At 40.1% G+C, this 24,643-nt stretch overlaps 1 protein-coding gene and 1 non-coding gene across 9 annotated transcripts in view; one reads left to right on the top strand and one right to left on the bottom strand.

Annotated features, from left to right (window-relative positions):
* RBMS1 (RNA binding motif single stranded interacting protein 1) overlaps nucleotides 1–24,643 on the bottom strand; it is a 225,378-nt gene that overhangs the window by 45,283 nt on the left and 155,452 nt on the right. For all 8 annotated transcript variants that reach the window (XM_070422885.1, XM_070422887.1, XM_070422882.1 and 5 more), the window contains exon 3: nucleotides 1,493–1,551. In XM_070422885.1, the coding sequence (XP_070278986.1) occupies nucleotides 1,493–1,551 (59 nt within the window). The remainder of the gene's footprint in view (nucleotides 1–1,492; nucleotides 1,552–24,643) is intronic.
* LOC139015875 (U6 spliceosomal RNA) lies at nucleotides 4,266–4,373 on the top strand. Its single transcript, XR_011472525.1, has one exon. It is a non-coding gene; the product is annotated as a U6 spliceosomal RNA (small nuclear RNA).

Below are 24,643 nucleotides of genomic sequence, written 5' to 3'. Positions count from 1 at the left end.
CTGCTTTTAACACACTGTAAGACCCCTTCCTTCCTTCCTTCCTTCCTTCTTTCCTTCCTTCCTTCCTTCCTCCCTCCCTCCATTCCTTCCTTCCTTCCTTCCATGGGGTGAAAAGGTAGGGTAGACTATAAAAATCTCTAAAACCACGTGTCTACTATGATTTTTCTCTTGGTTTGAAACTCATTTTTGAGATCAGCTTCCTGTTTTACATACAACAGTCCACTTTTCTTTATAAAATGCAAAGATATTTTTCCGTGTCCCTGCTCTCCCAAATCATTGACAAATATGTTAAATAAGACTAATTTTGGCAATTCAATGTAAACATTTCAATTTAGAATTTAGCTCTCTAAATTAAAAAACTTATTGAGTACCACTCTACTTAAAGCAGCTCTATTCACTGTCCCAGGGCAAAACTGCCTTCATGGGCCATGTTGATTAAACATGGGCTTAGATACTTGCAACAATAGCTCCTTTAAATTTAAGAGCTTCGAAGAAGAGACGGAAATACAATGAACCACTTCAAGCCTAGATGAAAGGAAATGGCTGGCTTCTAAGGCCAGGCCCTGCCATAGGGTTCATTTACATTCTTTGCCTTTTTTCAAATTGTGCTAAGCCACAGCAGTCACCACTACTTGAAAAACTGGGGTCTAATTAACTTGAAGATTTGCCTTCTCTGCCTATTCCTGTCAACCTGCTTTCATTCATGGGGTCAGTAGTTAGACTCAAAGTCAGCTGACTCCATTCTTCCCCTTTCCTAGAAATCACATGCCTATTGTTAAGATGCTGGATCATTAAAAGTCAGAACCACGAAACATCAGGGATGCCTACTGTAGACGCCTCTTCCAGCTCATGAGGCTGGATGAGCTCATCCTAATTACACAGAAAACTGAAGGTCAGTGCATCAAATTAATGCAGCAGCATATTTCAAAGGGGCGTATGACCTCCCCTCCTTATTACAGTTTGGTCAGTGAAAATGGTTTTCTCCTCCCTGCTGCCAATATTGTCAACAGGCATTCAGCAGAGAACAATTGGGAGTATTGAAACATGTAATTAAGTACTGCTTAAAACTACTCTATTCTAATTAATGGAGCCAATTTCCACAATATGTAATCTTTTCAGTTCTTTAGTCCAGTCCAGTGGGCTTCAGTGAGCGGCTCTAATCTCCTCAGGCTCAGCAAAAGAAAGCTATTTTCTAACTCCACTCTCCTTTTAAGAGCAGGGGCTAAATGCCAACCAGTATTTTGCAAGTTAACTCCACTGGCGTCAAATCTGGGATTCTGGCAAACTGCTAGCTGCTGCTGGGTTTCCAGCCAAAACTCGACCAGGGACAAACGTAAGCAATATGCTGACATTGTGCAAGACGGAAACTGGGTGACATGTAAGATTTGGTTTTTAATAAAATGGAGGTAGTTTTGAAACCAAAGATCAGATTTACAAATCCATCATTTTTCTAAAGATACGGTTGAGCAAATCATCAGCCAAGGAGACACACCTTTGCATTTGTTCGTTGTCTTATCCAAAATTGCCTTCGTGGAGACTATTTTCCCATATCTAAAAGACAAAAAGGGGGGAAAAAGTTATAATCAAGGAACCCTTATTAATGTCCAGAGAACACACATACTTTTTAAACATCAGCAAATTTCAAAGTACAAAACGTTCTTTACTAGGGGACAAGAAATGAGAACCCTAAACTCAAAACTGAGTTAAAAAAGGGATTGGCAGGTCCTCCCACTGGAATCTTTGGATTATAGTTTGATGTTTCGCTTTGAGGAGTGAGGTACTTACCTAACAATCCTGAGATTTAAAAAAAAAAGTGGAATGTAAGCTCTATAAAAAATAATTTCTGTCCTGGCTAGGTGGCTCAGTTGGTTGGAGTGGCGTCCCACACACCAAAAAGTTGTGGGTTTGATACCCAGGTTGGAGGTTTAAGCTCCGGTCATGGTGCCTATAGGGGGCAACCAATCAATGTTTCTCTCACATCACATTGATGTTTTTAATTTTTTGTTAATCCTCACCTGAGGATACGTTTTCCATGCAATTTTTAGAGAAAATGGAAGGGAGGTGGGAAGACACACACACACACACACACACACACACTGTTGTGAGAGAGACACATCCATTGGTTGCCTCCCACATGCACCCAACCAAACTGGGGCCAGGGATTGAGCCTGCAACCCAGGTAGATACCCTTGACCAGAAACAAAACCAGGACCCTTCAGTCTACGGGCTGACACTCTAACTACTGAGCAAAACTGGCTAGGGCTCACATGGATGTTTTCTCTCTCTTTCTTTCTCCCCCCCTCTCTAAAATAAACAAATGAACAAACAAACAAACATACAAATTGTTCTAGTAACACTAGTATGTCTGTGGTCAAATACAAAGCCCAATGCAAGGCTACTGAATTATTAAAGGAAAATACTATGACCCACACAGCCTTTAAAACTGATCATGAGGGGAAAATGGCTGCACTGTACCCATTCATTTAGGTTTTGCAAACAGCACTACACAGCTCTAGATCATCACAGAAAGGTGCGTTTGCATGTGTTTAACACATTTGATGAATTTAACAGAGCTCTTTTTATACCTAAGATTTTGATAACTATTCATAAATAGTTTATTCACATTTCTCTTAACTCAGTAATAATAATATATCGCTAACATGCATTGTATGCATGCAAGAAATGGACAAGAATAGAAAACAATGGATGAGAAATTAAGCATTAATTGTATAAGATTTTTTATGAGAATGTGTTCAAATTCATTAATGTAAAAAGGAAGTTGGGAGAAAGAAGGAAAAAACTCAGAACATTAAAATTTAGTCCACTGCTACTGAAAATGAAATGGTAGTATTGTTGAAATGTATGTACTAATTCTACACCCTTTCAAAGTGACCAGACCACAATGTAAAGCATTGCTACTTATGTTTGTCTTCTAGAAACTGAGAAAAGAAAGCTTTAAAAATAGTTCTTAAAAGTTATTGGGACTTTGGGTAATGTACATAATTTACTTCATGTATCTGAGACTTACTTCCTCATTTATACAGGGTAAATTCCAAAATTTTTCTTCTCTTTATATAAACTTTAAGAGTTTCACATTTTCTCTAATATTGCTTTCTCATGATTGATTTTGAGGATTAAAAAGACTCCTAAAAGTTTTAGAAAATAAAAAGTATCTGTGTAAAGCATTTTAAAGCATTTTGAGTGTTGTAGGTTCCTATTTCATGCACCCTAGAAGCTGAAATTCATTTATCTAGACAAAACAAGTGGCTTGAGCCACCTCTTTCCCTCAGTTACATTTCACTCTGTGTAATCATGTAATCAAATGATTACTTAGTAGGCATGAAAGTAAAGGTAATTTAAGGTTCAAATGACAATTACATCTAAGGGGCATAATGCTGCACAAACACCTTTAATTCCCCATAGAGATTCTGAGTATTAATAACAACCTTAACACAGGTCACTGAGCTTACAAAAAAATAATTTTAAAAAATCTGCAAACCAGAAAAAAATCCCACATGATTTAAAGACCACCTTTTAGCAATCATTTATCTCCCTAGGTTACTTACATGCTTAATATTTACCTGCATCCTGTCACTTGTACAAGTTTTAGCTAAAATGTTCTCAGATTGTGTCCTTGCCTTTTACCTTTCCAGAAGTAAGGAAGAAGGTTTGTATAACTCCAATTTAGGATAAGGGGTTTGAGAATCACAGAGATTAAGAGACTTTACTTGAGGTTGCAGAGTACATGGTCTTTTGTGAACCAAAAAAGAAAAAAAAAGAAATTTAGAGAAGGTCAGAGGCTGGCCTTCTATCTTCTGGTTCTGCTCTACCCACTAACAATGGAAAAGATGAAGACATGGAAGAAGGGAATGTGGGAAGCAGAAGAGAAAGGACTCTTGGGAGCACTGATGCTCAATCCATGCCACTCCCTTCTGGTTAGGGTTCTCTGATCTCTTTGCTACATTTGACATTACTCTTCACTTCCACATCTAAGGGACCAGTACCTTTCTCTGCCTCTGTCTTCTCCTGGGACCTCACTCACCTCTGGGCCTTCTTTCAGTGGTTCTTGGTTCATTCAGCTTCCTCCTCTCCCTCCTTAACCAAATACTTTCATCATGTTTCCTATTTCAGTCCTCAACCCTTCCTAATCCTAGGAAATTCATACAATGACAAGATTGTAATGAACACATCTTTGTGGAAAATGTCAATTTTTCCTTACTAACCACCACCCCTCCTCCGATATTTTTCAAATACCATCAAAGTGCGTGCTCCCTTCGGCAGCACATATACTAAAACTGGAAGGAAACAGGTAAGGTTAGCATGGCCCCTGTGCAAGTGAAGCGTTCCATATTTGCAAAAAGAAAGAAAGTCCCATCAAAGTTTCAGTTTTCGTCTCTTCCTCTTTTAACTTAAATATCTGAATATCTTGTTAAGATAATTAAATATCCGGTTAAATATCACCTCGTGCCCACTATTTTCTAAATCCCATCCCAAAGAACCCCAAACATCTTTTCTTATCTCCCCTTTTCTCATTTGATAGCGAGACATCATCTATTAGACATTCCTGAATCCAGGCAGTCAACAACTCTTCTGGGTTTTGTCTCCGACATATATCTAATATTAGCTCCTTCCCTTCACTGTGCCTACATGTCTGCAAAGAGCACATGATAGTTTTTCTTGCCTCCAGCCTCTAGTCCTTCCAACCCTGTCTGCTGTATTCATTTACCTTAAACATGTCCCTCATTCCACCCATGCTTAAATTTGAAGGACCAGTTCAAACACTGTCCTTCTATGAATCCATCCCATATCTCCTCAACCACTTCATTGGCCATTTTATAGGAAACCAGAAAGAGGGTTATATTTACTCAGTTCTAAGTTGTAGGCACAGTGTATGTATGATCTTACTTAACGAACTTCACAGCAATCTTATGAGGTAGGTGCTATTATTCCCATTTTTGCAAATAGGAAAAGAAATGCTCATAAATGTTTTGAATCTAAGACCTAGCCTATAACCACAAAACTCAAAAACGAATTGTGTGTTAGTTCTCACTGTAACTTACCAATAACATAATTTTGAGAAACAACGTTTTCTTTACACAGAGTATGAAAGGAGAGGAACAAAATGGAAGATTTCTTCCACTGCAATACTGGAATAGATTTATTTTCCAAGTTGTTTTTGTTTTAAACATGAGAAATAAACATGAAGTAGATGGTTGAAAGAGGGATAAGTATGTGTGTGTGGGGGGAGGTAGGGGAGAGCATAGGAGGAGTTCAGAAATGTATCAGTTTTACTTCCTACTGTGGTTTTCATCACCATCTGTGGTTTAAGACTGAAAGACCGTAACTACCCAGAAAGTCAGAAGACAGTTTTCACTCTGAGGAACGTTTGCATACTGGCCTCCCTGCAATCTGATGGATCAGGAAGATGCTTCTCTGCAGTTACCAAAGGGTGTGCAGGGTTTCCCTCTCCTAAAATCTGTTCTGTTGGGGGGCCATCCACTCAGTTCTACCACTCACAGCACAATAGGCTCTCGTTAAAATACCTGGAAGACTTAAAACTTTCCATCACTCAGACTCTGCCTCAGTGGGAGATGCTGTCACCAGGTTGGGGGACAGAACAAGCAGTTCTGATGATAGGAGAAAGGAACCAGAATACAGAGAAGAGCTGTTTATCAAATGGCACCTCAAGGAACGGACAAGAGGTGGCAGGGTTCAGAGAGGCCACCATTTCCCCCTACCAATTTTAGTGCAGTAAGACTTAATACGGTGGGACAAAGGATGGGAAGGGGAGGAGAAGCATGACAGATGGCTAGCATTTAGTCTAATTCTACTGCTGATCATCATAGCCTGTGAGAGTAACAGATACCTGGGTAAAAACTAATAAAGCAACCGGATTTTCACCCCCCCCCTCTTTTCAGCTAATTTGTAAAAAATAAAAACAAGCAAAAGACATTAGGTAACAAGGACATACAATATATTTGGAGAAACAGGCCTCCTGATGTAAGAATTCACACTCTCAGAACACCAAGGAGATGTGTACCCAAGAAAGCAAGCTGCAGAATTTTATGGGGAAAATGTGAATATAAAGATTCTTTGGCCTTTATCCAGCTTCAAAGTAACAAGGCTCAGACCACAGGCCTGACTACCTGAATATAATATTCTTTGTTAAGAGTAGATAATCCACTCCAGAGAAAGCTTTGACAGTAAAAGGATAAAGAGTAACTAAGAGACTACTACAATAATTAGAATTTCAAAGGGAGAGGATAACAAGTAAAAACTCACATTTAAACCTACTGGCCCAAGTGAAGTTGGCTGATAAAACCTTTCGCTATGAATCTACCAAAATTTCTTTTGTTTGCACCAGAACTTAAGCCATCCTCCCCCTACCATTTCCATTTATAGCTCTTCTTTCATCTGCTGTAATATAAAATCTAAGTATACTTTAGTTTGCATTTAGTAAATAAAGCTTATTTTCTCCGCTACACCATCATTTAGTTCCTCCTAAATTCTACCTTCTTGTTAATGCACTTTAATTATAAAAGAAATGCATACTTATTGTAATTAGAAGACACAGAAAAGTAGGTTGAAACACTAAAATCACTTGAAGTCCTGGATATAAATATTAAAACATTTTGATGCAAATTGTTATAGATTTTATCCAATGTGATCACACATGTGTGCACACAGGCATGCGTACACATATGCTAGTACACATTCATTCCTCTACCAGGGAACTTTGCAGCTTTTGAACATTCCCAGTTACAAGCCAAGGCTCTTCAGAGTGGTGTCCACTCCACCTACCGCCGACAGATGGCGATAATGGTTGATAAGTTATTTTAACATTGGTCATTCCAGTGGTAAATTCATTTAAGGCACCATGGACTCATCTCTAGTGTTTGTGTTAGTTTTAGAATATTGTAGGAACATTATTAAACCTGAAAAAGCATACGTGTGTAGGAAACAACAGTAAGAAGTAGATACATATAATGTAAAACAAAAAAAGATTTTAAGACTCAAAGAGGGTAGGATAGTGCTCATGGTTTTGTTTGTTTTAATAGCTGAACTGTCTCTGAAGGACACAGAGGAACTCACCCATCCTGTGAGAGATGCTGTGCCCGTGCAAATGGACAACACAAGAAAGAGAGATGGGGGACAGAAATGAGAAAAATACACACAAAACTTCTGAGTGTGTGGCTCTCAAATGAGCATCAACATTGGAAAGCCCATGCATGACCTAGTGCAGTGGTCGGCAAACTGCGGCTCGGGAGCCACATGCAGCTCTTTGGCCCCTTGAGTGTGCCTCTTCCACAAAATACCGACTTCTGCGCATGGGCCACGAAGTTTCAATCTGTACCTGCGTGCCCGCACATGGTATTTTGTGGAAGAGCCACACTCAAGGGGCCAAAGAGCCGCATGTGGCTTGTGAGCCGCAGTTTGCCGACCACTGACCTAGTGAGTTAATTCAGGGGAATAGTAAGAGCAACAGCTTACACTTATACAGCTTTTATTTGATACCAAGCACTGCTCTAAGTGACTTAGATCATCTATTTAAAACTTCACAACAGTCTTTTGAGTAGGTACAGTATGACTCCCACTATGTAGATGTGAAACTGAGTGAATATGGACCCACTAAAGCAGCAAAGATGGGAGGCAGGAAGTCTGCTTTGGCCAAAATGTTGACTGACATTTGTAGAAACTTTTGTCACCAAACACAGATGCATCCAAAGGTTCAAAGTAATTCCCATCTTGAATTTGCTGCACATTTCCAAACCAGTGAAGGGATGAGGGCAGACTCGAGCTGCTACAGTCTCCAAGACAGATGGTGATACCATTCAGAAAGGAGTCACCTGACTTTCTGGGTAGACCATTGTTCTATGTGGAATAAGAAACCCACCAACAGAACATATCAACAGTACTGGGGAGGAGGCGGCACCAATGCCTTTAAAGCTTACAAGGAGTAATCCATGTACCTATTTGGTAGGAATGGATTTGGGAACTGAAAGCCAAAACTCTTCTTGTTATTTTAGACTTGTTGGGGGGAAACACACACACACACACACACACACACACACACACACACACACAAATGATACTGTATATGTAATTTTCTAACTTGCTTTCTCTGCTGCTTTATTTTTTAAATGGCCTCCCAGGAAAAGGGGATCTCCTAAAATTTGCTTTAGCTCTTCTAACAGTGGTTGAATTGGGGAAGGAAAGGAAATATAAATTACTTTTATTTGTTTTGCTGATAGAAAAGTTTGCTGGAGAAATAAAAATGGAAAAGTAGAAAAGTCATTTATCCTTGTATTCTGAAACCTCACTACCTTGACTAATTTTGCTGGATACATTTACTTCATTTACTTGGAATAGGAAGTGGTAAGCATTTGAAGATGAGATACAAGACATGTAGATTTTAAAATTAGGCAATCAATACCAAAAAGATTTTCTAAAGCTTTCTTTTTGACCCTGGAGATTTTTCAATGTTTCTAGAAGACTAAATATTAAAGATATCCCATTTTTCATTCCAGTAGTTTTGGCTTAACTCTCCCATTTGATAACTGCCCATCCCACTTGTGTTGAATAGCTGGGTGTGTCTGTGAATCAGTGATTCCTGGTCCCTGGGATGGAATAGGAAGTGACATCTTATGCAGCTGAAACTGGAGCCAGGATTTGAAGGAGGAAAATGCCTGGCAGGAAAAGCTGCCACAGCCCTGAAAGTCAAAAGCAAACCTGGTGCTGAAGGTCAATGAAACACAGGAAACACAAGTATAGTCAAGAAAGAGACCAGACCAAGAATTCAACCCACACATATTTATAGCACATTTCCAGTATGCCCTTCACCACACAGGCCTATGAAATATATATAAGATATCATTCCTGCCATCAAGGGGGACAATCTTTGGGAGAATGTAAGGCATTTTTAATATTAAAAAAATAACTAAGGCTATTGTGATCTTGTATGGTGAATGCCAAAGAAAGAGGGCAGAAACATAGGATGAAGGTCAAGTTCGGCAAGAAAGACTTTGGGGAAAGCAGAAATTCAGGTGAGCTATGGAGGACAATATTAGTAAACAGAAGAATCCAATGCCACCTGTGTGTGGGAGGCAGTGCAAGCTGAGACTGAAAAGGTCCTTAGAGGACTTGGGCTCCAAGAAAAGAAGTTAGGGAACAGAATGTGTCAGAGGTTTGCAACTGCAGAATGATATGATGAAAGCAAGATTTTAGTAAGATTAATGAAAATCTTATGGCTAGAATTAGCAGAGAGAGAGATGTCACATTTTAGGTTATTGTTATTTCTTTGATCTTTGACTCAAGCAATGACACTCAAGTTCAATAAATTATAATGAAGAAGAGCTAGAAGACGAATGGAAAAATTCTAAGGACAGAAATTTTTTTTTTTTTAAGACACAGGGCTTCTTTGAAGTAGCCATAAGGGCATAACTTGACTTCTGAGAAAAACCACCCATGGTATCTGTGCTATGAAAAGCCGGTGGCTTGTCTCTGTGAATGTAGAGAAGATAGAGAACAGGTACCACCACCACGGTTCACTTTTCTGAGATGCCCTAGAAAGGACAGTGAGTTTCAGCTGCAATTACAGACCTAAGAGCTGGCAGATAAGAGATGACTTAGCAGAAGCTCAGACCATCGCTAAGTAGTCCAACCCTCAGTTAGATTGGTGCCCTATAGCATGTGGGCTGATGAAGAATAGATTACAGAAGCTTTGGAACAAAATAGCCTATTTTTCAAGAGAAAAAATATATATGTCTACATATCTGATTTTTCATAACATTAAAATTTTAAGATAAAGATAACCTTTCAGAATACAAATAACATTGGTAGTTTGCACCCCGATTTGGGGGTTAATAACCTCTTCTGACTAAATTTAGAAACCATTCCTGCTAATCTGCCTCCTCAACGTTTCTGGGTGGCACAGCTAATCCATTATAAATGCTACACAAAACTAACAATTGATAATGTTTATTGAATATATGCCTTGAACTGAATAATTCATATGGAATATACATGAAAACTGCCCCATTAAAATGGCTAAGATGCGTTTTTGTCACATTATATGAAAACCATATACCTCTCCTCTAAATAAAAAGCACCCTGTAAAGTACTTGATTTATTACACAGACTTGCTATTATAGCTTAGTATCAGGTCTATTATGGTCTGCAATCAAAGTAAAGTAGCTTCACACTATTTTATGGTCTTTTAAGAGCACCTAGCACAAGGGGTCATTTACATCATCTTCTGACACTATTTTTGCCACAAGTCACTGTTCGGCAGCACTTCCAGATGCAGCCAGAGGGCCAGACCCAGATTACGGATCCTAAGTACTCATATGCCACAGGAAAATGACACACACTGAAAACGGGATCCAGAAGTTTACAAGTAAAATGTAGATTATCTATCACGGAAATGAATCCCTAAAAGTCTCAAACACTGGCTAATGTCTAACTTTTATAATGAAGGCAATTTGATGATAGAAAGTGGTCTTTTATTTCTAAATTGAATTTATGAACTGACAATGATTGAACATTTCTTACATTCCCTTCCCCTCCCACCAAAACCTGTAATATATTTTCTTTGCTTTGATAATCTCACCTTCATGTTTATATAGCACTTCACTCATGTTCATAAGGGAGACAATGTTATATTGGAAAGAAGACAGACTTGCAACCAAAGACCTATCATCAAGTTCTCATCTGGCCAATGACAAGCTCTGTGATTGTCAAGCCGGCGTAGCTGTCTGGCTTCAGTGACCCATTCTGTAAAGTGGCATAACAACATCTACCTCACAAGATTATTGTCAAGTGTCTGGCACAGTGCTGGACACATAATAGATATTCAATAATTAATAGATGTTATCCTTTCTGCCATGCCCCTCCAAGTAATGGTCCTTCTGATTCTAACCACATGAGAGCACTAAACTAGGCTACCTCTTTACCTTAATATGGATGTGGTCCTATTACAAAATGTTAAGAAAAGGTAGACCTATCTTTTTTTTTTCTTTTGTTAATCCTCACCCAAGAATATTTCTCCCCCCCCACTGATTTTCAAAGAGTGTGGAAGAGAGTGGCTGGGGGGTGGGGGGGTAGGAGGGGAGAGAAACACATCAATTGGTTGCCTCCGACACAAGTCCTGACCAGACCGGAGATTGAACCTACAACCCAGGTACGCCCTTGACCAGGAGTCGAACCCTCAGTGTGCAGGCTGACACTCTAACCATTGAGCAATGCCAGCCAGGGCTAGACCTATCATTTTATGTTATTTTTCAGCACATTTCTTTGTATATTGTATCCACTCAATATATTGAATGAATGAAACAAACATATAATATAGTTTCCCTCCTGAAAATGCTTGGTGTGGAGAATTAAGAGAGGTTGGCTGTGAGGGGGAGAAGATAAATATTACATTTTGCCTTAGAAAACTGACATGGCCTTGTACTTTATGCCAATTTAGTTATAAAAACACACAAGGGAACCAAGGTCATTTAGGAGTTTAACATGGGATTAAAAAATAGTATCAATAAGAAAACTATAGAACTTAGAAGAGTTTTTGTTCCTAGATTGTTTTTCAAGTATCTCTACATTTGTTGTTTCTTTTAAAAGAAATCAAAACTGGAAATCTTTTACACACACACACACACACACACACACACACAACCAACCAAAAGACTGTGTCAGAGTCTGTAGAAACGGAATGCATTTAACTCCCACACTGAAAACCATAAATGACGGCTTCATTCAAAACAAGAACAGCGTGACAGAGGGTAAGAGTAAACATGCTCTCTGAAGCAAAACAGAGTTATCTGAAACTATTAGACAAGAGTGTGCAAATTACCTAGAAAGGTCTCTTGATTCTAACACAAGCTGCAGAAGGCAGCAGTCAAATTGGACATTTCCTAGACTGAACACTCACGTTGGCTTTGATCCAAAGCACCGCACCAGGGTATTGATTTCCAAATGCAGTCAGTCTATCCCTTTCTAAAGTAATAAATCCTGACTGCCCGCGACCTTGAAAAGCCAGTCTGAAGCACAGACTGGAAAAGAAATATCTATTTTAGTCACTTCAGCTCTAAGAAATCTGGGGATATAATATTAATGCATCACTAGTTAAAAAAAATACACTTGGATGATATAAGCAAGGAAATGCTACTGTAGCCTGGCAGCACAGTTTATGTTTCTACACTTAGATTATTTTGTGCAAGGGTCACTCGTAACAATGGTCATGGCTCTTAGAATGGATCTGATGGAAATGGATAAATAGGATTCCCACATTGGTTTCCTACTGGTTTACCTCCAAATAAGGCGGTCCTTACACACTGTAGATAAAGAAAAACAACCCCTCCAAAAACAGAGTAGTGCAGCTCTAAAAATTTATAATCTTTACACTTAAGAAAATGAGAAGGGAATTATCTTTATACCAGAGGCCCGGTGTATGAATTCATGCACGGGTGGGGTCCTGCCAGCCTGCCTTGATGGGGGCCGACAGGGGGCTGCGCCATGGGGGGGCAGGGCCTGATCAGGGGTGAGACTGGCCAGGGGGAGGATCCGCGGGCAGTTGGGGGGGCGATTAGGGCTGGATTGGGCCGGTTGGCCGTCGCAGTGCGCGTCATAGTGACCGGCTGTTTTGATCATTCCGCCATGCGGTCGCTGGGCTTTTATATATATAGATATAAGAACAGAATGAAAGAGAACCAAATGCTGGAAGTTACTTTAGTATCAGTTTTGCAAAATTACCATATCCCAAATGGAGATAATATGCCTCACGCTCAAGCTAGCTAGAATTCACTGCATTTTCCAGATGTTCTGATTGCTCATGCGAATAAAGGGACTGTGAAGGGAGGTCAGGGCTAAAAGGACTTCTTATTGACATGACCCCGTCAGGTGGGAAGACAGGGCTGCTTGGGAATGCTGCACGATAGATTTTGATCTGAGTTAAGTACAAACCACCACTTGCTCCTGGAGGCTGTCTGGGAAGAGGACATTTGGTTTGGATGCAGGGGTAACTGGTTAAACCAGTGACTGAGTTGAAGTCTGCTGGTCAGTGTGGCCCCAGTCAGCACAGAGAAAAGCCTCGAGTGACGCGCCACAAGGCTCTGCTCTTGGCCAGCACTTTTAACATTTAAACAAGGACATAAATCTGGTAAATGATAGCACACTTATTCAATATATAAATGTCCAAAAGCTAGGGGGGATGGTGAATGTAAGACGTCAAAATAAATACTTCTCAATTATTTCAACAGGCTAGAATGAGTACTTGGCCACAGCCAACACTATAATATTTAATAGGAAAAACGTTAAGTCTTCCATATGTGTTCCAAGAGGGGAAAAATCAACTGTACAATTTTAGGGAAAGCCTTGGCTTATTCACATGAAAATATCTATTCTGATTGGGAACAAGCTCAAGTTCCCTGAAGGAAAAACAAAACAAAGCCAAAACCAAACAAACAGAACACCAGACTTAGGTCACACTGAGAAAAATACATGATCTCCATCATGGAAAGAACTTATGCTCTTGGGCCTTCATTCCCAACATCCACCATGATGGGCTCGTGTTCCCCAAAAGCCCATCCTGTGAATGTGATCTTATAAAATAGGGTCTTTGCAGATATAATCAAGTTAAGATGAGGTCATTTGAGTAGACCCTGATCCAAGGTAGACAGGTGTCCTTACAAGAGAGATATATGGACACAGACAGAGACGTGACAAGTGATGACTGAGGCAGAGGGACACAGCTACAAGCCAGCACACTAAGGATTGCCGGCACATCACCAGAAGCCAGGAAGAGGCAAGGAAGGAAGGATTCTCCCTTCCAAGTTTCGGAGGGAACATGGCTCTGCTGACACCTTAGTTTTGGACTTCTAGCCCCCAGAACTATAAGACAGTCCATTGCTGCTGTTTGAAGCCCTCCTCCTGCCCCCCATCTCCCCCATCTCCCACAGCAAACTCACAGAGAGCCAGCCTGCCGGTACGTCCTTATTCAAGTCCCCACGTTGGCCCTGTTCCACCTTAACTTCCTGACCTTTAAGCTGTTACATCACCTGGGAAACTCAGTGTCATTCTGCAAGCCGCTGTTTAACAGAGCTCTCCAGCGGCACCCTTTCCTGACCTTCCCTGGCAGAGCCAAGCCCTGCCTCCGCACTGTGCCCAAGGCAGCCTGTCTCCAAAGAACCAGGTGCGACACCCAGCAACTGCCGCACTACCTGCATGTCTGCGTCCCCGTAACACGGGTGCCCCTGGACTGCTTTCCTCTTTGTACATCAGGCTGCAGCACAGTGCCTGGCAAATAGGAAATTGTCAAAATTCAGAAGAAAGGGGTAGACGAAAAAATACACGAATGATGATAGCCTGCTTTCATCGAGTGCTTCCTACATGGAACACATCTGTCCTGGACACCTCTTTTTACCTCGTCTGAGCTCTCTCAGAAGACAGCGAGCACCACTGACAAAAATCTAGAAATAGCATCCTCTGAGGAAGGATGTGGAGTTTGCTGCCCTTGGTAGTGTCCAAGCGGAGCCAGGTGACCATCTGGGGTGGGCCATTTATGCTGCTGCAGAGAAGTGTCTCCCAAAACTAACCTGGGAAGACAAGACCAGCGGTCTGTTAGTGGTAAGCAGGAAAGTAAGTGTGGTGCATTTTTCAAAAAGTTAAATCTAAGATTATATACTTTTTCCATTTTTGCTATTAAAGTGTCCTTTTCATGAAATAGTGATGAAAGATGATGGTTGTTTCAGGTGTGTCCTTTTTGACAAAATAAAATCTTGATTCTAGATGAGATCTCTAACTGTAATCATTTTTGTTTAGTGTACTGGTCCTTAAAATCCAAAAATCTGGGACTTACTAAAAGATGACGGGTTGATGGGTTACAGGTTGGGATCCCTGCTTTGAGAAGGGGACTGGACTGGATGATCAATAAGATAAATGTCAATAAGAATAATGGTTATGTAGACAGAATGACTGAGTAAAAGAATAATGGCCAAAACACCTTAAAAAAACACACCACACCTCACAGCATTCTATTTATTTTAATTTCAAGTTATAAACTGAGACAAAACCAGCCCAATAAATTCTGTACAATTGTGTATGAATTGACCATACTCCCAATAAATATAAACATGAAAAAAAAATGAGAAGAGGGATAAGGCTTCTGACTAGCCTTTTTCCCTCTAGTTCTCTCGGGGATGCAGCTGAAGGAGGTATTGTTACCTGCAAGGACGCCTCCTCATACTTACAGCACCTGTCCTGCCGAGTCAGCAGAACACAACCCTTGGCTCCCCGGATGTCCAGCATTGTCTCTTAACCTTGCATGCATACACAGCCAACCTAAAACGGGCCCTGAACATACATGCAGCATTTTATAGATCCTTACTAAGGTCCTGTAGAACCTGCAAAAATAGGATCCTCAAAAGGGAGCCAAGATCCTAGTAATTCACTAATGACATAGTGTCAAAGGAAGTAACCAAAGAGCTTCATTACACAACATAGTCTATGTACATACATACATACATGCATACACACATAATTCTTTTCAGGTAAGTGTAAAGTGCTTCCTACTTTAAAGAGTAAATGTATCATCTCTGGGGTTAAGATGGGCTTCAAATAGTGGTAGAAGGTAACCTGGAAGGAAGTGAGTTAACTGTTCCTAGAGACCCAGCCCCTGGGTGGTGGGGATGGGAAGGATAGGTCGTTTGAGCTTGAGTTGAGAGTGAAAAGTAGAAATGTGACATGATTATCTCTCCTGTGCTTATTTGCTAAGTATATATTATATATAACCTATATTATGATCCTAATAATACTAACTCCCACTATCTTGTAAGGAACATGGTATCTATTTTAGAAGGTGGATCAAATAAAAGACCCAGTCCTAAATAAAAGTTAGGTACCCAGCTTACTACATGGAACCAAAATATCTGTTTTGCTTTTACCTGGGTGGGCCCCATCAGGCCAGTGTCTCTCCCAAACAGTGTCCAGAGGAAGGTGGTAATTGCCCCCTTAACACCCAGGCCTTCCCTGGGCGTACTAATTACCCCAGGCCCTGCTTGTTTCCTCTCACAAACACCTGAACTCAGAAAGAAAGCAGGGAATGGCCTTAAGCTGTAGCTCACTTCCTAGACCAGACTCCATGCCTTCCCAAAGCATGCACCTCAGAGGCAACAGGGCAGGGATGAAGGGCAAGTGAAGTAGGGGGCAGGGGATGGGCAGGAATAAGCACTTTTAGGTCCAGTAAACGACAAATTAAATTTCCTTCTAGTGACTGGGCACAAACCACAGTAATATTCAATCACAGAAGAATCAGAGAGATGCTGCAATGGAAATTAAGGAGATGATAACAAACCAGTCTCTTTAAAACCAAAACAATCTTTCAGAGAGATGAAACCATGCAACTCTTGAGCATGAATGGTGAACTATAAGGAAAATGGGGATATAAAGTGTCTTCATTTAAAACAGATGAAAACTTGAGGGGTACAGCACCTGTTCTAATACCATGTATAATGAGATGCTGACACTTGAAATTCCACTTTGAGCAATGATGGTAATTTTGAGCATGCAGTTTCATAAATACTTTCATCCTTTTCCATAAAGAATCCTCAATATACCTACAGTAGGGAAGATTCCCATTTCTCTAACAAGACAACACACAAGGAGATTTTGCAGAAATAAAGAAGACGATGTAGTAAAATGCTTTAGGACCTCTACCAAACATTTTTGCGTAAACAAATGACGTAACGAATGACGCATTGGTATGTCTAACAAGTGTACGACGAACATGTGGGCAGTTAAGTAAGAACCAGGAGAGAAGCTCTAACGAGTGTTTAGTTTTCATGATAAGCTTTTAAAGAACTGTCACATTTGACATTTTGTGAAGTCTTTCACACATGTATCTCATCCAAGCCCCACAACAACCTGGAAAAGGAGATCAGTCCTGTTCTACAGAGAAAGGAAGGAGGGACTCTGGGGATAGTGACTCCTCTACCCACTGCTCTGCAGGAGGAAGGGGGTCAGAAAGGAAACAAGGTGATCCTGTAGGTGCTCAGTGAAAAGAAGGATCCCGGTCCGGCTCCTCTTGAAGTTCACGGAGTAGCCACTTCCAGGGACAATGTGTGTTAAGGAAACTGTTGGCTGAAATGGGAAGAGACCGTTACTAGAGCCAAGATTGGACCTGTGCCCTGAAGAGTGTGCCGGGCCAAGGAAATAATGCAACACAATCCATCCACTTCAGGAAAATGAAACTAAAACATTTAAACCCCAAATTCATCCCTTTAGCCACCATGTCAGGCTAAGTTTAAAGCACACGTTTTAAGTTTATACAAATAAAAGTAGACACACAGGATAGACAATTCAAGGAGAAAAAAAAGCAAAACTATGGTCATAGGGCCAAATAAAAAAGCTAAAATGTATACCTAAGACTTTATTCTGAAATGAGGAGAAAAGGTATTTATCGCAGAAAGTAAAGGCCAAAGCCCTTCAGCTAATCACATAACAAAAAGCAAAGTAATGAGGATTAGAATCTATCACCCACAGGCAGGAGAGAAAAAAAGATGTCTAGAATCTAAAGAATATGGCTTATACACATTAAGCTCAGCAAAAAGAAAAACAAACAAAACAAAAACGGTCTCTCGAGAAATGGTATGTGATCTACCCATCGCCTGAAAGGGGGATAAGAGTATGCATACGCTATTATTATTTTTTTTTTTTTGGGGGGGGGATATTTTCAGAAATATTTATTTTATTATCAAACTAATCAACCGAGTGAAAAAATGCAAAGATATAAAGATTAGCAGTATCCTCAAGCTCTACTCCATGAATGGAGTAGCAGGAAGAGGGTAGCACAAATGTCCAGGAGCAAGCAATTCATCAACTGGCTGAGCCTCTCTTATTGTTACAACCGCGCAGCTAACCTGGAACATGACAATTACAGGGCAGCAACCTCCCAGGGAACTGTTCAAATTGTTGTGTGTGAAAGATGTTAATGTTCTGGAGACAACAGCAACGATCAATTTCTTGACACGCACCAGTTCCTACTCTTGCTAAATGAAAGAAGGGAAGCTAAGGTGTGTTCCCGGTTTCTTTCCATTTGTTCTCAAGTGCAGAAGGCACGGAACAGATTTTTGTGAACTCTTGGCTAATTGGCCTTGCAATGCTGATGTAACTGTATCCCAGGTAGCCATGCCAATTAAAAACTTCGAAGTCGAGAAGGGCTCTTTCCCCCAGGATCTTCATTATGTGCTTCTAAAACTCCACGTAATGTTAACTGTTTTTGGTTTCCTTTCACTTCCAGGGCACATCTATGGATTGGTTCCCACAAGACTAATCTGCCAGGTATTCCATGTATTTTAAATTATTTACTCATTAGGGACCCTCATGGCTGGCAAAGAGGACCAGACATTCATTAAAAAGATAATGTGGAGTGGTCACGGAGTCTACCGTATTTCTGCAAAGACTACCAATCAATTCATACCTGTGTCCAATGTGGGCTAGATTAAGCTATCCTTCATCATTTTCTGTTATTTTACACTGAGCAACTCATGTCAGAGTGTCAAATTTAGCTGTTTTTCTGATAGAGATAACACATGCTATCAAATTGGATATGATGATAACTCACATTGCAAAGAAAATGGCAAAAGAGGCATCAACCTTTGGTAATAGTAAGCTAGTCACACTTGAAGGGCAATTTGGAGCAGCAGCTTAAAACTATTTTTCCTATGGAAATTATTAAGATTGTGTACAAAGATCACTAGAAAATATATAGAAATATTGTAAGTAATCCAAATATTAAGTAAACTACAGAACAGCCATGGGATTGAAAGACCATGTAATCAATGATATTCGTGTCCTAAGTATAGTGGGGAGAAAGCCCAGGTCTCCAGCAACGAGGGAACAAATTATTGTATTTTATAAATTACAGGCTATGAAAAAAATCATATGCACATTCCAACCCCTCCTTTTCTCTTGAAATACCTAGACCAGCGCTGTCCAATAGAAAGAATGCAAACCACAAATGTGACCCACATATGTAATTTTACATTTTGTGGTAACCACATTAAAGAGTAAAAGGAAACATGAAATTAATTTTAATATTTTAACCCAATATATCCAACATATTATCATTTCAACATGCAATAAAAATAAAAATAATAATGAGATGTTGTACATTTTTTCTACTAAGTAACTGAGATCCAGCGTGGATTCTACACTGGCAGTGCATCTCAATTTGGACTTGTTGCATTTCATGTGCTCTACAGCCACACGTGGGTGATGGCTACCACGGTGTCTGCACAGATCTGGATGTATGTGGGCTGTTGCCTCTCCACAGTCCAACATTTCTCTTGCCAGTGGAAATAGAAGCCTGACACAGTTTAAATCATGGCTACACAGTTGGTCAATACTACTTTAGATTGCTTATGGCAGTTGCTTTAGAGTGGACACAAATTAGGACAAAATTCCAACTTTTGCACTTCTGAAGTAATTTTTCTAAACTCAGCTGTAAGGGGGAGAATGATCATTCATGTTTTGGGACTAATCTTTGAGAAGTCTGAATAGCAAGATATAATTGAAAAGTTCCAGTAGTATTTATTTGCCTTTTAACTTACTTGGTAAGAACTGATGGTTACTCTCACAGTATAAATTAAGTCTTGGGGCACACAGCAGAGCATTCTGTAAGTCTTCCCTCACCATCCTTACTCTTGGGGCTTTGAATGAGCTTTCATCATCTACTTTGGGTGGAAGGAATAGCACAGATAACTTAGGATCACATGTCAGAATGGTATGTATTTTTTTATGAGCCTTATGTCAAGGAAAAAATGGGGGTGGGGACAGCCACATATTTATTCACTGTCAAAAAGCAAGGAACTGACTAAATCTGAAACCAACTGGCCCTGCAAATCGGAGACCTCTGCTTGTCTCAGACATCCTATGTTAACCATATGAGACCACATGATATTCAGGGAGCAACCAGGGCCACTGCTAGCCTTTAAGGTACCTTCTTGTAGACCAGAAAAGGTACTCTCTATGAGAGGAGGAAATCCCTCGGGCATAGGACTTGGTGACTAAGTGTGAGATGGATTTCGGCCTCAAACACCTCCTGGGAGCTGGCATTTCTCGTGCAGGCGACAATGTCCCCAACTGTACATGGGGTCCTGGGAACAATTTCCCAGCTGGTATACAACAGCAGACATGGGCAGTAAGCTCTAGAGATAGTAATGAACAGGATATGTAGGTACCAAGACCGTGTTCCTTATTAAATATTGTAAAATGGTGACAGCTCCCCTTAGGGAGAGGTGAGGCAGAAAATAAGGTGCAGAAATCCAGAAAAGTAAAACTGTTGTTATAAGTTGGAAATTAAAGTTTCCAAAGTTAAGGCAGTTTTTAAAGGAATGAATACATGATGAATTCAATAAAAATGCTTTCTGTAAATCTTTATAAGATACATTACAAAAAATTCTGAGGAAGTCCATCTAATGATACAACTGGAAAAGCTGGAGCTAGTGGACAACAAACTTTTTCATTCTTCCTTTGCTATAATAGCTTGATTGTAACAGAATACAGAATAGAATACTCAATTTAATTTTATAGGTGTGCTGTAAAAAACATGACAGTACATTCCACGGTCCATCTAAATAGGGTCTTAATGAAAATACACAATAACTTCAAGCCAAACTCATGATCTCCCCCCCCCCCCTCCTTTCTCTCTTCCTCCCTCCCTTCCTTCCATCTGCCAATCTGTCTATCATCTTTTCCTCATCTATATATATAAAAGCCTAAGCGACCATTCGACCGTTCGACTGGTAGCTATGATGCGCACTGATTACCAGGGGGCAGAAGCTCAATGCAGGAGCTGCCGAGCTGCGATGACTTGGCAACTGTGGTTCTCAGGTGATGCACCCAGAACCAGAGAGGAGGTAGCCTGATTCAGGGGATTCATCACCCGAGAACCGCCCTCTCGTCATCCAGGACCCCTTGGGGGATGTCATAGAGCCAGTTTCGGCCCAATCTCCGCAGGCCAGGCTGAGGGACCCCACTGGTGCAAAATCCATGCACTGGGCCTCTAGTATATATATAATCTTGTTAAAGATAGGAACCACATCTTATCTATATATATAAAAGGCTAATATGCAAAGTGTTCCCGTGGGAGTTTGACCCTGTGACCTGGAGTTCTATCACTCGCTATGATGTGCGCTGACCACCAGGGGGCAGCGTGCAACGAAGGAAGGCCCCAGCTGGCAGCCAGCACTCGGGAAAGGGAGGCCCTGGCCAGCAGCCAGAAGGTCCCGATCGGTCCTGATCGCCAGCCAGGCTTAGGGATCCTACCCGTGCAAGAATTTCGTGCACCGGGCCTCTAGTTCATTTATATGTCTTATGCTTTCTACCACAATGCCTTTCACATAATAGATCCTCAATAAATGGTGGTTGAACTGACTGATTTAAAGAGTTAAACTGTGAAAGAAAAGGAAAGATGGTGGCCATAAGGCACAGACAACAGAATAAGCGCGGAGAAATATCCAATAACTACTCAACAGTAAGAGGACGGAAGGTGAGGGAAAGGAAAGAAAGAAACCATATTTGTTCCATGCCATTTGTGCCAAGCACTGGCGGAAGAATTTTACATACGTTGTCTTACTTAATCCCCCCACTTTATGACTGAGAACACTGAGGTCAGAAAAGAAAAGCAACTTGCCCAAGATCTTTCAGGGAGCCTGAACTAGGGCTGCCTGTGCCAAATCACATCCCTCCTCCTTGTGCCTTCAGCTCTGGGGGTGGGGGGGAAGCACTTAAAGAAAAAGTCAGGATGCCAGCTGCATCTACTCTGGAGGACAATTCTGTGCTATGTTAGCCAAATAGCTATCTTTCTTTTCCCTTTACCTGTCACAAATCTCATTTTGTTTTACTGAAACAAGTTTATTTTCATTATGAATAACATTACAATATGAGCATAAACTCTAAACTGATGATCAAGTTACTTTAATAATATTCAATATAAAATTCCAGGAAAACAAATTATTTTGAGCCCCTGAAGTTTATGATAACAATGGGTTTGACCCATTGTTTTTCCTGGTTTCTAATGCAGTTGGAAAGAAACAGATCACAAAGCTATGTTGATGCTCTAAAATCATTTGTGGTGACCTAAAAGTTCTGGGAACAGCAGTTGTAAATTAATATTTCCTAAAGTGCCAGGAACTGAAACACAAGGGTGTTTTCATTACTCACTGTGGACTGTTCCAAAATAAGGTTCTTAGTAGAGTGTACAAAATAGCAAAATGAATATATGTGTTTGTGTGTGTAAACAGGGTCTAAATGAAAATGCACAATAACTCCAATATGCCTGGTATATGCACACATCTTGACACACGTGTGTGATGCAATTAAAAAAAATATATATATATATATGAAGTAAACAGCAACAAGGTATAGTTAGTAAAAGACCAGTTCTTAGTTTGTAGGTTTTTTTTTCTTATTACAAAGAACTATATATAAAGGCATTTATTTTATTATCTTTGGATTGGTGATGTGTGAATCATCATTAGTGCTCATTAAATATTCACAATATTCAGAGAGCTACGGAACCATGTCCTTGTCTTTCAGAACCCTGTACTGCTTAGATTCTCATATCTCAATCAATCATTCTCTCTCTCCCCTTTCTTCCTCTCTTTCTCCTTCCCTTCTTTCCTCCCTCTCTTTCTCTCATGTAACTTTGATGCTGTGTTATCCTGACCTTATGAATCAGGTATGGTTAACTTAATACACATATTTTAAGTATTGACAAATAAACTATGGAGAGGGGTTCTTTAGCAATGGGATTAATTTTGATTCTTAGCACCTTCTTTAAACTACTTTATATATATTTTTTCATTTTTTATGAACATATATTATTTTGGAGAAAAAATATTAAAACATACCATTTTCCTTTCTGTAATGTATTAATGGATCAACTATTTAAAGAATGGTAGCCAAAATATCGAAATAGTCTCATAAGACAATCATCTAAAACATCTTTAATTCTGTTGAATCTCACTGACAGCTTTAAAAAGGGACATCTTTGGGCTATGTTGTTATGGCGAATATTAGTGGCCTAGTGCACGGATTCATGCACTGGGGCCTGCTGTGGGAGTGCCGCTTACCCTGGTCAGCCAAGTGGCTGTGGACCTGCCCTCTGAGCTGCTGCTCTCGCTGTGGGAGCACACTGACCACCATGGGGCAGCTCCTGCATCTGCCCCCTGGTGGTCAGTGAGCAACACAGCGACTGGTTGACCAGTCGTTCTGGTCATCTGCCCTTTGGTCACTGGGGTTTTATATTATAGGTGAGATTCTGGAAGACAGTAGAAGTAAGAATTTCTCAAAACATACTCCCAGAAGGCCCAACACTGGCTTCTGCTTCCTCAATGAGCAACCTAGTAACAGCAGAAACACACCAGATGACTTGGCACAGGGAAAAGAAGGAAAGAAAGATCTCTAAAGAAACAATGATAGAAATTATAGGAGGTTTGAGAGTATGAGAAATCAACAACATTTAGGAAAGATCTAAAGCAGGTGCAAATTCAACAATAAAGAGATGTAGACAACCGGAATTTTCTGATACGCAAGTTATAAAGATATACAAGCTACCACCATCCAGGAACTCCCCGCCCCGCCCCCCCATTCCAAACCAAACTTTAAAGGCAGAGCTAAATAAATTAGTAGTATATGTCGATCCCTTAATGAAAAGGTGAAACTAGTAATTTAATCTTTTAGAAAACTTGGACATTTGTAGGTATGTCAGTAAGGTATAGCATTACAAACAAACAAACCACTTGCTCTTCTAAAACACATATTAAGTCTTAGAAGAATGATATACCTTCAAGCCAACTTAAAAACCCAACTATTATAGAGTCATACCACAAATAATGACCTTTAATCTAATGTTTAGGAACAGTATCACATTTTACTATTTCTCTCCCTCTGTGAAATGTTCATTTTTAAAAAGATAATGCAATTGGAAAATTAATTTTCTTAGAGTTTTAAAACTGTTTGTATGTGAGTGGGTGAATAGACAACTAAAATTTTTAACAAAATTGGTATAAGGTTGAATATGTAAGTATTGAATCTTTTACTGTGAGATTTTTTTTGCATAGCCTCAAACATTCTTCAAAAACAAGATCTGTAATGATTATAACACAGTTTAATGGGCACATTATAAATACATGAATTATTTCTGAACATTTAGGTTGTTCCCAATTTTTTAATATTACAAATGGCACTGTCATAAACATCCTTTTACTGGTATCTTCACTCTGCCCAGCACCAACCCCTGAGTCCCATCACCGACAGTGAAGCTGACCACTTCGTACCACTGTCAAGGACAGAAAGTCTCCATTCTGACACCCCAAAAGGGACAAGGGAATCCCATGTTCACCAGGAAGTGGGGAGAGTTAAGGGTCCAGGGAGAAATCAAAACTGAAAAACCAACCATATATCTAATGACAGTACCACAAAAAAGAGACATATGAATTAAATAATACCTGAGAATATTTTTCCCAATTTTAGGGGCACCCAGAAATGGGTATCCCTAAATACAAAGAGAATAAGACAGTTGAGCTATACTACCATCTGTTTTCTATTTTAAATCAAACCAGTAAGGCACATTAAATGTCCAAATAAT

The sequence above is a fragment of the Myotis yumanensis genome, unplaced genomic scaffold (assembly GCF_028538775.1).
Source record: "Myotis yumanensis isolate MYYU_CA2020_CCGP unplaced genomic scaffold, mMyoYum1.0.hap1 SCAF_8, whole genome shotgun sequence".
Lineage (NCBI taxonomy): Eukaryota > Metazoa > Chordata > Mammalia > Chiroptera > Vespertilionidae > Myotis > Myotis yumanensis.
This window is presented reverse-complemented; position numbering and strand designations above follow the sequence as displayed.